General features: G+C 40.8%; 1 protein-coding gene across 3 annotated transcripts in view; it reads left to right on the top strand.

Annotated features, from left to right (window-relative positions):
• The window catches only part of LOC131210635 (longitudinals lacking protein, isoforms F/I/K/T-like), a 50,242-nt gene extending 34,422 nt beyond the window's left edge, over positions 1–15,820 (top strand). For 2 of the 3 annotated variants that reach the window (XM_058203914.1, XM_058203922.1), the window contains exons 7-8: positions 9,287–9,988; positions 12,199–15,820. In XM_058203914.1, the coding sequence (XP_058059897.1) occupies positions 9,287–9,988; positions 12,199–13,655 (2,159 nt within the window). In that variant the 3' untranslated portion in view covers positions 13,656–15,820. The remainder of the gene's footprint in view (positions 1–9,286; positions 9,989–12,198) is intronic. The other variant, XM_058203930.1, reaches the window with a different exon arrangement.
• Positions 15,821–16,090: the final 270 nt, after the last annotated feature.

The raw sequence follows: 16,090 nt of genomic DNA, 5'->3' as shown, positions 1-16,090 counted from the left end.
AGTGTTTGGCTGTTGCAGAATAAGCAAAAATCATCTTCACAGTTCGCTTGGAGGGCGAATTCGAAATGTGTACTGTTGCAAACGAAAAGTAATGTTGCTTACGCAAAGCCCTTCGGGGTTTTTCCATTGCTTCTTCTCTCCGGTAGGTGCAATTGCCGGCATGATGTCTGCCTCCTATCCGATGCTACCAGAGTCAATGGGCGCCGAGGTTATGTTGCTATCGTTGCCATCGCCACCACCATCCTTATCGCAGCCAATATCATTCCCACCGACAGTGTCGTCACTCGTCGATGGTGGTGGTGGCGGCGCTACTGGGTCCTCGTCCTCCCACTTGACTACTTCATCCTGCGATGCATTGGTGGCAGCAGAACGACGATATACTAAATGCTACTGCAGCTCGGCCCAGGCTCTGTCCCCCTTTTCTTCTATGAAAAACAATTCCGCTTCCCAAAACGTGTGCGTGTGCCACGCCAGAGGAGGTGGCGATGGTCGCAGCTCTGATTCTTTCAACCTTGCTGCGGCCGGTAGTAGTAGTACGCAGGCAGTCGTTGCAAACAGCAACTCAATGATCGCAACCAGTTCCAGCACTGGCAGTAATGGTGCCCAAAAACAGCACCCCACTTTCGGTCACAGAACTGACCTACGCATAAGGACATGTGAAATCGGTGGCATCACAGGCAGGGAGAAGCCCGTTGGTATTACTGCTGGTCGGATAACGGTCGCATCCGGGTTGCTAATGTCCAGCTCGTCGAGACGGAGCGCAAATTGTAGCAAACTCTTTCGTTGCGAGTATTGTCTGTTTGCCTGTTCTTGGCCGTATGATTTGAAGCTTCATCTCAAGCAAAAACATGGCATTCACAAGAAAAGTGTATAACAAGTGTGTGCCCATCCATGGGTGCAGCTCCTGCTGCTTGTGTATTTAGAGAAAAGGGGATTTATTTCTCGCCTTATTTGTTATGTCGCCACGATGCTTTAAGAGAATGAAACAGAATTAACAAATGTCGTTATGTCGTGTCATGTTATCGTGAAGGTGCGTTTTGTATATACGAATGGGCGGTCCATTTAAAAATGAGAAAAATAAAGCCGAAATGAGAAAGTATTACACATTTGCTCCACGTATATTAGTACAGACATAATAATGATCCTCATTCATCTTCACTCCTGGCTTTTCTTGTTTTTTTTTGTCCACTTGTCTCTGAAGCAATGATAGAAGAATAATACAGCGGTGGAACCGGAATTCGTTCATAATTTGTGATCGTTACTCTGTAGCTTCTTTTGTTTGCACGGTTAAATATACAAATGTGTTACTCTCATAGTATACGTGTTTTGCATCTTCCGTAATTGTTTGTTAGATGAGGGATACGAAACAATTTCAAAGAAATGCTTCCGGATCTCCCTAGAGGCCTAGATGATATGTGTTTTAGTTGTCAGAAAAAATACAGATGTAATGTAGGTAGTGATTTAGTTCCGTATTTTTCATCACTGTAAACATTTTGTTCTGTTTGTTTTTTCTTTACCTCCCCTTAATTTTCATATCCGTATTCTGTATAGTTAGGATTCGGTGCTGTAGGGCATTATGTGTCGTCTCAGCTCTGGACACACTGTTTAGTCCTTGTGTCTCGATAATCAAAACTAGTCTTTGATGCCTGCAGTAAGCGTATAAGCAATGTTAGCAGATGAGAGATAGTTTTTGAGACCTCCTATAGTAGGTTGTTTGGGAATAGTAACGAACCACCAACTGTGTGTTACACTCTCGGCGTACCCCTTTTGCTGAAAGTGTGTTTAGGCGCGCTAGAAACGTGGTTCTTACTTCCATTATCTTTTCATTCATTTATCGATGGTATCATTTTGTTTGTTCTTTTTTTCTTCTCTTTCCTTTCCTATTTCGGTTATTGTGTTCTTATGGGCAACTTTCCTTCCACGGACAATATTTTGGTCACGTTGGAATTTCGCAAAAATCATAACGATCACCAAACGATCTTCACCACCACCACCATCATCATCATCGTCATCATCATGATCATCATCATCATCATCATCATCGACAACAACGCTACCATCGGAACGAACGTGCGCGCAACCATCATCGTGTGTTGTAGATTTCAAACCATCGGCTAGTCTGCTGTACAGTAGCTTTCTCGACGTGACTTTACAACGGTTCCGCTGTTCGGTCTGCGACAAAAGCTACCTTCGTAAGCGGCACCTGCAGCGACACATGCGCGACGAATGCATTGGGATACCGCCTCGGTTCCATTGCGATCACTGTGATTCCAAATTTCGCCGCAAGTATCACCTAGTGCGCCACATGTTGTCCAAGCACGGCATTCAGATGGAACCGGGACCGGTCAAACCAGGGGGTGCCGGAGGCGGATCCGGTAGTGGTACGGAGAACGAAGATATTAGTATTGCCAAGCTGGCTGCAGAAGCTGGCAGCGGAGACATAGCACAGATGGCGGCCGCCGCTGCAGCGGCCGCTGCGGCCGTCGCCGCCGCTAACGGGGGTGAAGGCACTACCGATAGTGGAGATGGGAAATTCTCTGTCGATGGAATCATGGTGAAGCAGGAAGATATGGAACAGGTGACCTCGCAATCTTCCATTTATCAAAACTTTAAGAATCTCTTCTTCGACTATGCGCTCAAAAATGTCCCCGCACCGATGCAGTAAAAGCATCACCGAGCGCCATCTGTGAGATGACACTAATGGTTGATCCCATCCGCCTTTTTTGGGGCGAGTGGCGGTGACTAAGTACTCGGTTCGAGTGCTTTCAAGTTTTTGCGCCCGACCCGCGATACGGGAGATTTCATCCTTTTGATCTCACCTTTGGGTCTAGCTCCCTTTTCATACGTACATCACTACACTCTACGATTTGTTTTTCTTTTGCGAATTTTATCGTTTGATCAGATTACACACGGTGCGGGTGTAAGATGGTCAGTGATCTGTACTTGTTCGTTTACAACGAAACGTCTTGCAATGTCCTAAGTTATTTTCATAATACTCTCCAAGTGTGTGGTATCGTGCCCCCCAAAAGCTTTGTGCATTTTCTTTGGATTTTCTTTAACCCATTTGTTTCGTACGATCATTTCGAGCAACAACAATACGTGATAAAAAATTCAAATACCTCAAGGTGCACAACGTGGTGTGTGTGCGTCTAGTACAAATATTGCTCGTTGAGCCTTGAAAACAAATTGTACCTATAAGTAGTATGTGCGCAGTTTTGCCACCGCAGCAGCAGAGGTCATCGTTACTGCCAGTTCAACACCCATACCAAATTACTAAAAAAGATGCCATTTTCTTTAAGTCTGACTGTGGATGGTAGGTTTAATTTGACGAAAAAAAAGGTTCAGTAAGGTGACGCGAATGAGAGGCTGACAAAGATCATGCGTACTTACGCTGCGCGATCTTTGTTGTATTTTGGTATATGAAACTTTGATATTTTTGGACATTTTTTCATCAAACGAACCATTTAAAGTAGATTTTAGTTTGCGACGCGTCGACGAGTCGGCCAGAGAAAACAGTATGCCATATTTTAGTGGAGTTTTATTCCTCTCTAGTGATTAATTCGGGTTTTCTTAGACAACAGTACATAATTTCTTTCAAATTTAACGCGGTTCTCGAATATGCCTCGGCACACGGCATTCAACGATTGTGTAGCCGCAAGCTTAAAACGATGGGGAAGATGGTCTTTTGCAAATGCTGATGATCGGCTGTAGTTTTGTCAACACTAATCGAACATATGAATCCATAACACGACCATAACACCACCATAACAAGAGACCTCCCCGATTACGGAATTCGCTGTCGTCAGTTATCAGAGTACTCTCGACAACACGATCTTTTTTCATTCGTTTTACCTTTCAGTTAGTGATCTAAGTTTCGATGCTATATAGAGCGACTAATTTCTGTGTTTTCCCCTTGGGCCGCGTTTTAATAATATTGATGCTAGTGCTTAGTAGGAACGGATAAGTAACGGAACTGGATAGTGTGTACCGTTCGTAAAATGCGCCCCAGGACACGAGAAACCATACCAATAAACATGAGCCAAATTATTTTATGGATAAATTCCAATGTAATTATTGTCAGCACAAAAAAGTCTTTTTATTTTGTTCCTGTACCTCTTTTCATTGTAATCTGCTAGTTTCGGTCAATATTTTCCATTCGTGCTACATATTCGCTAGGAGAGCATTATTGTATAATGTCTCTGCGATACTGGGTTTTTGAGTAAGAGAACCCACAAGAGTTCGTTAGTCTCTGTTCGTGTGGGGCAAATAATCATGAACGGCTTGCATCCAACAAGTGACCTTATTAACATAGTTATTTCGTTTTCAGCTACGCCTATTGTTTTTTCTTTCAATTTAATTCATGTGTTACGTTTAGCAGTACATTCTCGATCATCATCATTTCCTTATAATCTCCTACACAGTGTCGGCAAGCGCAGTGTCGGAATTGATCAAGCTCGCTTGATCAGTTCATAACGAGTTAAGCTAACTAAATCAAACGGAGATCGAAATTGAAGTGCTAATAGTGGCTAGAACTTTAAAACCTCATGTGATCTGTAAACCATAAACACCATTTTAAAGGGCTCCCGTGCGCCGTCTCTCAAAGTGTATGTGTCCGTTTTCGTTTTCAAAATAGAAGGGCCCAGAGGCGTACTGTGCGCACGCATGATGTGTGTTGGTGGCGTGTGGTTTTCGTCCGTAACTTTACGTTTTTGCGATTGTTTCGTGCGTGTTTTTGATTGATTGTGTTTAGTTCATTTGTTTGTTCGCTAGCGGAGCCACTACCGCTTGTTACACTTTTAGATGAAAACATAAACAAAATACTAGGCCCCGTAAGCTATAGCTAAAAACGTTTGCTTAGTGCTTTACTATGCGTTCAACAGCAAAACATTCTCAGCCACCTAGAGGAACATTGCACGTACAAAATCATCATTAAACAAAAGATACTTGTGTCGTAGAGTGCGTGTTCGGTCATAGTGACTCATTGTCAATGTTTGTTTAAGTTATTATTAGTTTTTTTCCCGAATGCTTTATCGATAGCAAATTATTTCATTAAAAAAACTAAAGAAGCGGAACCGGAAGAGTCCAGTAATTCATAATTTCACGTTCTTTTAATAATGTTTTGGCTGTGTTGTGTGCGCGCGCGCGTGTGTGTATTGTTGTGTTCACTACCTCCGTTACTTTGCCCTTAGTGTTTCTAAGCGCCATGTGCACTACCTGCGTTGTGTTTGTGTCTGTGTGTACTGTGCGCAAAAGGTTATCGTTGAAAATGGTTCCTCCGGATTCCTTTTTCATGCAGGTAGTTTGGTAACACCGTCACCAGCACCGTTGTCATCCGTACTATCATCCGGGACGGCGGAGGAACTGGCAATAGTGGCTGCCGCAGCAGCATCAACCGTAGCCAGTGCTCCTGCAAACAGTCGCTTTCGTTGTGGCAGTGGTACGCACATCGACAGCGGAAGACGAAGTTTGATACAGCTAAACGATTTTCTGTACAACGTAAAGTTCTCTGATCTGTCTAAATTTCTCAACGCTGATGGGCGATACCAATGTCCACGGCGGAGTTGTGATAAGAACTACAAGGACGCTAGCTCTCTGCAACGGCATATCAGGTAAGAAATGCTAATTTTGAACTATTTCGTTTGCACTTCGTCAGATTTTGTCCACACCCAGTGCTTCGCCCTTGCGGCGATCATTACGCCCTCGGGTGGGTTTGTTTCGATTTTACTTGATCACAGTTCTTTTTTTTTCTCTTCAATCCACAGATATGAATGTGGAGGAATGAAAAAGTTTCGGTGCGTCATGTGCGGGAAGGCTTTCTCTCAAGGATCGCACCTTAAACGGCATCTAGAGTCTGGAGTTTGCATCAAATACTATTTCTAGCAGCATCATCAAACGAAACAGCAGCATAATAAACGACACCATGTTGATGGTGGTGGTTGGCTGCGATGGTGATAACACTCACGACCGTCGTAATGGCTGTCGTGATAGTCTGTTGAATTGATCCAAGGGGATTGCTACCGTAAACTATACTTAAAAAATGGTTACACGTACACCGAACCAAATTGAATTCGATTTGGTGGAACCATTCTGTTACTATTAGAATTTGTCTTTCGAAACGTTGCACTGATCGTGTGCTAGTTACTGTTGATGCTGTGGTGTACGTAATACGGCACCAAAATATGCCAGTAACAACACGGCGTTAGCTGCACGTAACAATGCAACGTCGGTTTCGTATAGTATTGCATATGTTTGGGGTTTGGCTTTTATAGAAGATACCTGCACCCCGTATCAGCATATCATATTTTCCCGCTGTGCTATAAACGGTGGTAAGCTGTGAAGGTGCAATATAGGCAAAGATTGTGGTTTGCTCCACAACAATGGCCACCGGATACTAGGTTCTCAGAACGAAGGCACGTCTGCGGTGGTGAGTAAGCAGGAAATTCAAAAGATCATTTGAAAACAAAATTTATTGTTAACTATTGTTTAATCGAATTGGCTTTCAAACGACGAGAGAGCCAACGGTGCACGGATACCAACCAATAGTAATGTGATGTAAAAATACGATCTGGCTAGGCCGATAAGTGAAAACTTCAATGAGCCCCACCACGCTCCGAGGTGCCAACATAGTTCCGATTTTTGTAGGTTGTTGTTGAAATACACTTCATGGTAGCGTTTGTTACTGGGTTTGATTGCGTTTTACGTGGTCCCGCTATCCATCCCTCGGAAAGGCAACATCAGATGGCGATTCTTACACGTGACCAAACATAATAACCTAGTAGAATGTGTGATATTTATCAAAACCTCAAGGCATTCGTGTCTGGTGCCTAGTTGTTATTGTTGTGTTTGAAAAGTTGAAACATAGGTTAGACTTCCAACGAGCAAGAGAGATAGAGAGAGAAAAAAAAACAAAAAACAACAAGAAGCTAATAAAAATTAAAACGGAGTAATCAAACAATTGATTCGATAAACGTTTTGTAAATTGTGAAACACGAAGTGTGATGGAGTGTATAGTACTGAACGGAAAATACAGGAATACAGAAATAGCTGACAAGACAAGAAACAAGTTTCCTTTGAAATGGTGTATTTAGAATTTTTTAATTTTTAACGAATGTTCATGATGAATTTTTAAAAACTTTTCTAATTTCATTATATGTCAAATCGCGTAAGCTGGACTGTAGCTAGCTCATGATAGTTTTTACTCGTCCTTTTTGTGTGATTCTATTACAAACTGAAAAATTCCTGCTTTTCTCATTATATCTATTTTCACTACCAATATCAGCAACAACGATTCACTGACTGCCAGTAGACAGTGTTGGTAACGGTTTGTATTCGTTCGTTCTACAACTGCTGCTACTTAAGTAAAAACCTGCTTGACGCTTAAACGTATGCTGGTTTCTTTATAATCGTTCTAATCGGTAATATCGTTTTCTTGTTTTCTTTTCTTTTTTCCGATGCGGCGTCCGGTCGTATGTGCTCGTGATTGTGCAAGAAGATGGCGAGTACCAGTCAGTGGCCTCCGTTGGTATGCTGAAATATTTAAACGAAGTTGAGGAACATCTGGTTTTGAGTGATCAACTTTCACCGATGGCTTCTTCTTTCGATACCGTAAAGGGCGACTACAAAGAACTGCTGATCGAGCCTACCGTCGAAATGGGTGATGATGAACAAGTATTTCAAACTAGCGTCACAGCTGTCGCAGTGGGAAAAGGAAGAGAGGTTACGAAAAGTCATGTTGAGGGTTCGCCATACGAGTGCAACAATTGTGGAAAACTATATTCTCAGCTTCGAAATTTGCGCCGCCACTGTCGTCTCGAGTGTGGCCAAAAACGGATGTTCATCTGCCAACACTGTCACAGGCCGTTTAAGCGTAACAATCACTTGCAGCGTCACATTCGTTTGCTCCATCGATTCAATATTCAAGGGCAAGGGGCGCACTATCTAACAGAAAATTGTTCCTAAATTTCAAAATCACGAAGTTATGATGTAGTGTGAGTGGTGGGAACTCCTGTTCGGAGATCCTGTTAAAGCGTAAAAATATAACGAAGGGTAGCATGCGTTTGTAAACAGGCAAGCATAAGTCGCATGAAGCGAAGAGTTTGTCATCAGGAGTCCAGCTTGGCTTGTTTCGGTAATGTTTCGGGGTATGTGTTCCGTTCGAAACGAAAATAAATTACATTGAAAATATTCACTTCTGGGGTTGGCTTTTAGGGGTATCATTATCCTATGCTTTAAGGATCACAAGGATCACTGACGATGATTTTTTCACATAAAAAACATAAACTGCTTCTGTATCGTTGCGCTACTGATCACAACACCAGCCGTTAATATTGGTGTCAGACGTGTTATCGTATTCTTTTTGCTCTGTTTCATTTACGGTTAATTTGTGTCATTTGGTCAATCCTCCATACTCGATATTCAATTGCTATCCCATACTAGTGTTGTATTATGCATAATATTTTTGCTACTCATCTAATTTATTATATACTGACGGACTCTAGCGACGTAGTTGATAAGTAATTAAGTGACATTGGTTTGGCAAAAACTGAATAACCCAGAAAATAGTATCAGTTTAAACACAATGTACACGCTGTAGAAAATTAGTCTAACTTTTCCATTTTTTAACTTCATCATCAGCACAGCACTACTTATTGATAGGTGCAACTACAGTTAGTTTACACATGTTAAGCCATAAGTTTGTTACTTTTAATTTTGGTTGATTATCTTTTAAAGAAAACATTTCGAAGAAGCTTCTTGTTGTGTTGTTTTGTCGTTCCGGGCTTCCAAACAAACGCTGTTCACTGTATATATGAATGTTCTACAATGTTATCGTCTTTTTATACTATTTGGTAACTGTATATACTTTGTAAGTTATTTTTCGTTCAAAGTCTCAACTGTGTTGCACTTCCTGAATTCCAGTTTCATCTTTGCTGATGAATTGTATGTACAGTTAAAAATTCAATAATACAAAATACATTAAAATATCGTACATTCTACAAAAATTGTATTTGCGCACTAAACTCACCATCCATGCTGCAGGTACTTAGACATATTTGAAGTAATTTCGGCAATGCGATGGCATAAGTTTAGCTGTAACTTTGAAGAGCCGTCAGTGGCGTGTAATTATGGGTAGTGCTAGTTACCTATACGGCCGCAAAAGATATCCATACTCACGCATACACATATCACGGAGACTTTACGAAGTAGTAATAATTTGTGTAGTGAGGTATTGGTGTTTTACAAGATGCATATTCGCTAATGGGCCCTGATTTTTTCTGTTTCGTTGCAGGAAAACGAAAAATTGTTGTAGTAACTCAAAAGCGTACCGGATCCAACTTAGGCACGAAAACGACGATTGTCGGAGGACTTGGTGCCATAGCACCTACAGGCGGGAAGAAAATAAAAACAATCACGGTAACCACCTCAGAGCCCGCATTGTTGATGGAAGAGGATGAGATTCCTAGTGCGACCGAGCAACAACTTCATCATCAGCAACAACAATGCCGTCAAAGCCAAGCAGAAAGGCAACACCCATCATCAACTTCTCAGATTATGATGGATGAATCTGGTCATATGGTATCACCGGATATCGTATCTCAAACTGCTGGCGTTACGACAGATGATTGCACAAACGTATCGACAACACTCCTAACCCACGCTACCCCTGTCGTACTGAACGACTGTTTACTTGAAAGCAAAAACATCGTCGTTACGAAGAAGGATAACAATTACATCCTCTTCACGGCGTCACCGAGCGTATCGTCCGTGCCGGCATCAACGACGGCTACGGTAACAGCGTCGGGATCCTTGGTGAGGCGGATAAACACATCGGCAGGAACGGCAACTTTGTTGACCACCGCTACCACGAACGCCACTGCCGTGATTGATACGATGCGAATTGAGGATCTGCTGAAGAAGGAAAAAATTATCAAGCAAACGGAACTTCACCCTGATGGTACCACGGCTACGACGTACATATTCGATGAGTGCGGTAATGCAAACGAAATTTCTCTGAATCTCCTAATCTCATTTCTTATTTCGCTATCTGAATTTTGTGATCGGACAGGTCATAAAATGGTTGCTCAAAAACAGAAAAACACACTGCTTACAATTTCACACTACTCTTTACACAACACATAAATCTGTTGCATTTTGTGTAATGTTCGTTTGTGCTTTACACGCACCGCACAGTGTGCGGTAAGGTAAATGCAAGTGAAAGTAATTATTCACGATAATCGGTTCCACCATAGGTGGAATCACGCGACACACTGAAAACACACATCTTACATCACACATCATTATATTTTTTACCCATCATCGCAAATGATGATAAAGCATCAGTTCAATTTAGCAATAATGATTTCAATTGATTTAGTTTTCATTTTTATATCAATCTTATATTTTAATGCATAATACCGTTCTTTTTAAATTGTCCTAATAGTTCCAACTTTTTTTAAGTTGGAGCATGAAATGATTGCTTTTGAAGCTGTCGTTCTTGTGAATGTGGTCAGCAAATGTTTCCGGCCTAGCACTTCAGTTAATGGAAACCAATTACTTTGAACAGTGATGTTGATGTGCAATATTTTAGATGTATGATATGATTCAATGCTATTTGGTTACCGGATAATCGTTGGGTTATAATAATCATTTTTCTTTCTGTTAAAATTAATCATTTTATTAATATGGTTTCACGGATGGGGATGGTTAAGCAAAAAGTGACGGTACCATTTAGATTGTGAAAAATCAAATAATCTTTTGCAGTATGATGTTCGTACGACGAATGTACTTGAAACGTGACTGTCCCAAAGGGATTGTGTGGGGTACACCGTATGTTTATTCGTCATTCTATTTATTACTAATTTCTGGTGGTTTCCTCGGTTTTCGCTCTTGTCGTTCTTTTTTCCACTACTGTGATTTCTTACATAAACCAGATTTGTTTCTCTCGATTTTCTTCCTAATACATGGTGGTGTCTTATATTTTTTTTACTTCGTGACTGTGACAAAATAAAACATGACTCCGACCGGTTGTTGTTTATTTTTCTCTCCTTTTTCGTTTCGGGTGTTAATTTCGGCGGTGTGGCGTTCTTATGACTAGACTCTTCTACCTTGGGTTACTCTTAAGATAAATTGGTTTATATGAATTTCATACTATCATTTATACATTTATCATCTCCGCTATATCACTAGTTTCATCATTCGCCATTCTTAAACCTTTCTTTGAGATGTAGTCTCTATGCCAACAACTATTTTTAATGCGTGCTGATAAGACCTCTAATATAAAACTTAAGTAGTTTTCTTCATTTCAATTTTTTCTGGTGTGATGCGTGTTTGTTTGCTTTTCTTAACTCTGTTTATATTTTATTAACTGAGCTCGTGTGGTAAATCTGTTTCATATATAGGCGTAATAACCCGCTACCGTTATGCATCCCGCCTGACCAACTACCGATTTTTATTGTTATTATTAATTGGTTCTAATGATATTACTATCACTATTTATGATCACTACACTACTATTGATAGTCTGTTTTAGGATGTATGGGTTATGAATTTACAACAGTATCGTAAAAACTGGGTGTTGACATTCAGAAGTGAACGCTTTATGTTTATGTGAATTACAGTTTTCTTTTCACATTATTCATCTTACCATACAATGTTCAGTTCAGTTAAAAAATACACTACACACTTACATGCACAGTACACTCTACAAATTACAATCTCTTCATATATTTTTACGACAGCGATTTTATATTGTAGCGATATGATGAGAGATGCTAGTATTGTATTGCAGCGTGCTGCCTTTCCTTGTCTTTACCAATGTTGTGGAGGTTATAAGATGTATGTTTAATTATATGCAACAAACCTTCAATTGCGGCAACCCCGTTCCACGGGCTATGCGCTTACGATTCCAGTTTAGTTGGAGTACAATTTGCACTAAATTAAGGCAGTTAATGTTCTCTATAAAGAACTGTGTCGGTATTTTTGCGGCAAGGGCAGGGACGGTATCACGTTGCAGCGTATGTTTACATTGCGTGTGTGTTTGCTGCTGATTGTGTGCATCAGGTGCTGCCAGCATTTTCGAATGCTGAGCGACAGAAATGGGTGACTAAATATACTCATGTTCTTTTTCTATTTCTTTCTTTTTCTTTTCACCTAAAAAAATGACTCCTTGTCCCTGGTGACTCGCTTGCGTTTCCTGTGTAGATATCTTACCCATCAAAACAACGAGCACTACGCAAAAGGCAGCTGTTGCGGTATCTCCGGGAATTGTTGGCAAACGGATCGTCAGCAGTAGTAGTAACAATAGTAATGCTTCCACGTCTCTCGCTGCTAGTGGGGCAACGCTAGTAAATACGACCGGTGGTGGTGGATCGGGAACGACCATTTCGATCGTTAAGCTGGATACCACCAAAGCTGGTGGTGGTAACAATATCGACGAAGTTAAACTCAGTGGGGTCGGAAGTATTAACCTACCAGTGAAAAAGATTACCAGCCCCTCCATGGGTGCTAGTTCTACCGCAAAATTCGGTCATCCACGAATCAAATACTCACGTGCGAAAAATCCCTACACCTCCAGCGGAGCAGCGACCGCAACTGGCGTGCTTTCGTCCACAGTAACTGTTCCAATCTTAAGCATACCAACAGTCACTCCATCTACTATCCAGCTACAGGAAGCTGCTCCGACGACTTCGACGCTCACTGTCACCGACCGACCGCTGCTGAACTTTTCACTGTCCCGCAAACTGAGCACTGTTCAGTCTCCACAGCAGCACGTTACAATTACTGGCACGAGCGGAGCGGCAGGCATAACTACGATCAATGCCATCCAGCATCAGCTTCCTTTGCCACCTGCCTTGAGCTCGCGTTCTGGTACAGCAGGTGGTGGTGCAACGGTCGGTGGCGGTACCGTTACTCGCTACTCAGTGAATGAGTATGAAGCTTCGGGTTCAAACACGTCCCACAGTGCCGACTTTCCACCGGGGATGATAGACGAGCTAGACTATTCCGTCATCGACGATATTGATCTGTCGGATGAGGTTCAGAACAATTTCAGTAACGCGGTTGCTGTGGCCAGTACGAACATCAGTGTCAGTCACCAACAGCAGTCACAACCACCGGCTCTTGTCGCTGTTGCCTCAAGCAAAGCGTCATCGGACATGGAAAATAATGGATCTCAGAGCGATGATGACGGTGACGATCCCCTGATGGACGAAGATGAAGATGGACTTCTGCAGGAACCAGACGATGAGGACAACATGAGCTTGTCGAAGGTGATGAAGGTCAGAAAATTGGATAACAGTGGCGGCAAACTGTTGAACACTACCGTGGTCGACAGCAAGTACGGTTTACTTGCAAACACAAACATCATGAAAAGTTTCGAGTACACTGTAAACGAGTCATCATTGGTGAGCGACACCGATGAAGGCGAGGTGAGACAGTACATTTGTCGGCATTGTGGCAAGCGGTATCGATGGAAATCGACCTTGCGTCGCCACGAAAACGTTGAATGTGGCGGCAAGGAAGCGTCGCACCAGTGTCCATATTGCACCTACAAGGCAAAACAGCGGGGTAATTTAGGTGTGCACATACGTAAACATCATGCTGAGATGCCTCAGCTCGAGAGTCGCCGTAGATCGAACAAGTCACGTGACTCCATGTAAGCCAAATCATCACTGTGTACCTCTTCTCCCTGTCGGATTTTGTAGCATGTTGCGGTGTTGTTGGTAGTATGTTGATGTACAAATCCAGTATGTATATCATCTCATCGAGTGCCGATTTTCTAGGTTACTCATGCGCGATCATGACCACTATTAAGGATAGGGCTGTCATTTGAGTGATACATTAAGTTTTACTCATCGAACGACCAATTTTAAAATTTGTCTTTTATTGACACGCAACTTCAAGCTACATCTCACAGCAGGTTAGTGAAGAAACAATTCATACAAGAAATGTCGGGTTTGCCGATAGTTTTTGATTCTAATTCTGGTTCCCGGCCATACAGTTGTCTACAGCTTATGGGGGTTCCTAATTTCGAAACGTGTAATTTTCCGTTTCTAAGGTTGTGGCACTTTTCAGAGTCAGTTTCCTATCCTGGGTTTTGATGGACGTATGTTGCATATTTTCTATCGATCTTGTGCGAACTGGCTGAAGCAACCGTTTTTAGTATCAGATTCAGGTATCCGAAGGATATTGCCATTTATTTAAAGCGTTTCTTCAAGCGTGAGAGCCAAATTTATGCAAATATTCGTCTCTCCTGTTCAGTGAAAGAGATTGAAAAGTTGCATTATTTTTAAATCGTTTTGTCTGTGTAACTAATGTCTAAGTCTTTAAAAGAATTAAGTATTTTACTATTAATCCACCTATATATGATACATATAAGAAGTGAGTGTTTTTGTGTGCAGGCTTGCGTTAGCTCTAGTAAATAGCTAATTAGTTAGCTTCTCCTTTTGTTTGGTGTGGTAATCCTACGCAAACGCAACACATGCTTTCATGCTTCTAGAAGTTTGTCAAGCCTGATTTTTCATGCATAAGTTAATTTTTAGTATACTACAGACGTTTTCTTCAATACTTTGGTGGACATTATACTTTGTGACAGACAGCATTTAAGTGAGTTGTTTTTTTATAATCATCTACTTATCGTTATACGATACATACACATCATACCAGATGCACCTGCAATAATTGTAGATTAAATTTGTAATAATTGTACGTTTAAAATGCAGTGTGGTTATTGGTATCTAGAGCCGGCATAAGGTATTAAGAAGTGGTGATGTTTTCTCAATGTACTTTATTGGAACTTTTAACGACTCTGATACTCTGGAATTTAGTTTTAATTTGGTGCGCATTACAATACTGTGTATGATTGGAACGTCTGCACAGTTTATTGTAGATTGTGAAATGATTTTATGGATATCACCACAGAAAAGTTCGATAACAAAAATCATTTCTTCGTTCAATATGTACAATCTTTGTTTTGCCACAAATGCTAAGGGTAAAAAATTGACAAAAATTGAACCACTGATTAAACAAATGATCGCTTTCGTAACAAAAAACAGTCAAAACAATGAAAGTGACGAAGAAACGATGAGAGTAGTTTTGCAAACTTCATGAAAAAAACTAAAGAGAAAAAATTAGAACCAACCTTTGGAACTATATAAAACAAATAAAAAAACAAACGTGAAAATAACACACAATGGTTTGGAAACTGGGGAAAAAAGGAAAGCGAAAATCAAATGTCATGTGCTCGATGAGTACAAACATTAGAATTAAGTAATTTTAGGATTCATATGATTTTTCAGCGCAATTATGTCTCGGATTGCGTAAGTGAGCATAATAATTTTTTGTATAAAGTGATTGTCACACATTTTACATTACGATGCTATGCTATAACTATCTATAAACAGCAAAGTGAAGCCAAATAACGTGGATGTGAATAACTAAAAAAAAAGATGGCTTAATTCTGATTATTGGAGTACGCAGACATGTGCTAATAGTTAAAAAGATGCAAACACAAAAAACAGAGATATTTTAAATGATTATTGTTATAAATCTGAAATATTGGGCAACTTCGATGCGCGTTGCTATGTACAATTTGGTAAAAGCGATAGATTGCAAAGAGAAAACATTATTTGATTAACATACACTTATGAAAACAAAAGCATAAATTCACAAATGTAAGCGTAAGTTGTAATGTGTACAAACATCGTTGGAACACCCGGAAGCGAAAAGTATAGAACTATCTATGTAGTGGAAGTAAAGTAATAACAAGAAACCTATATTTGCATAAGTCACACACCCATTTGGAAACGAAGAATGAGTTATTAGAACAAGCCACGGATTGATGTTTATTTTTATTTGATGCTGATTTTTTTATGCATTGACCGAAGGGAACACGTTGGGAAATATCACATGTGTGCGCTGGTAATACAGGAACAAGTGTTATAATGTTTGGAACAATAGAAGTGTGTGAGAGAATGTGTGTGAGTGTGTTGAGAGGATATGTGTGTGTGTTGAAAGAAAGAGGGAGAGAGAAGTGTCGAGCCCGGTCGAGTGTGTGCTGAAGAAACATGGTTATAAAACTATGATGATGTGATTA

Source organism: Anopheles bellator, chromosome 1 (assembly GCF_943735745.2).
Source record: "Anopheles bellator chromosome 1, idAnoBellAS_SP24_06.2, whole genome shotgun sequence".
Classification (NCBI taxonomy): Eukaryota; Metazoa; Arthropoda; class Insecta; order Diptera; family Culicidae; genus Anopheles; species Anopheles bellator.
This window is presented reverse-complemented; position numbering and strand designations above follow the sequence as displayed.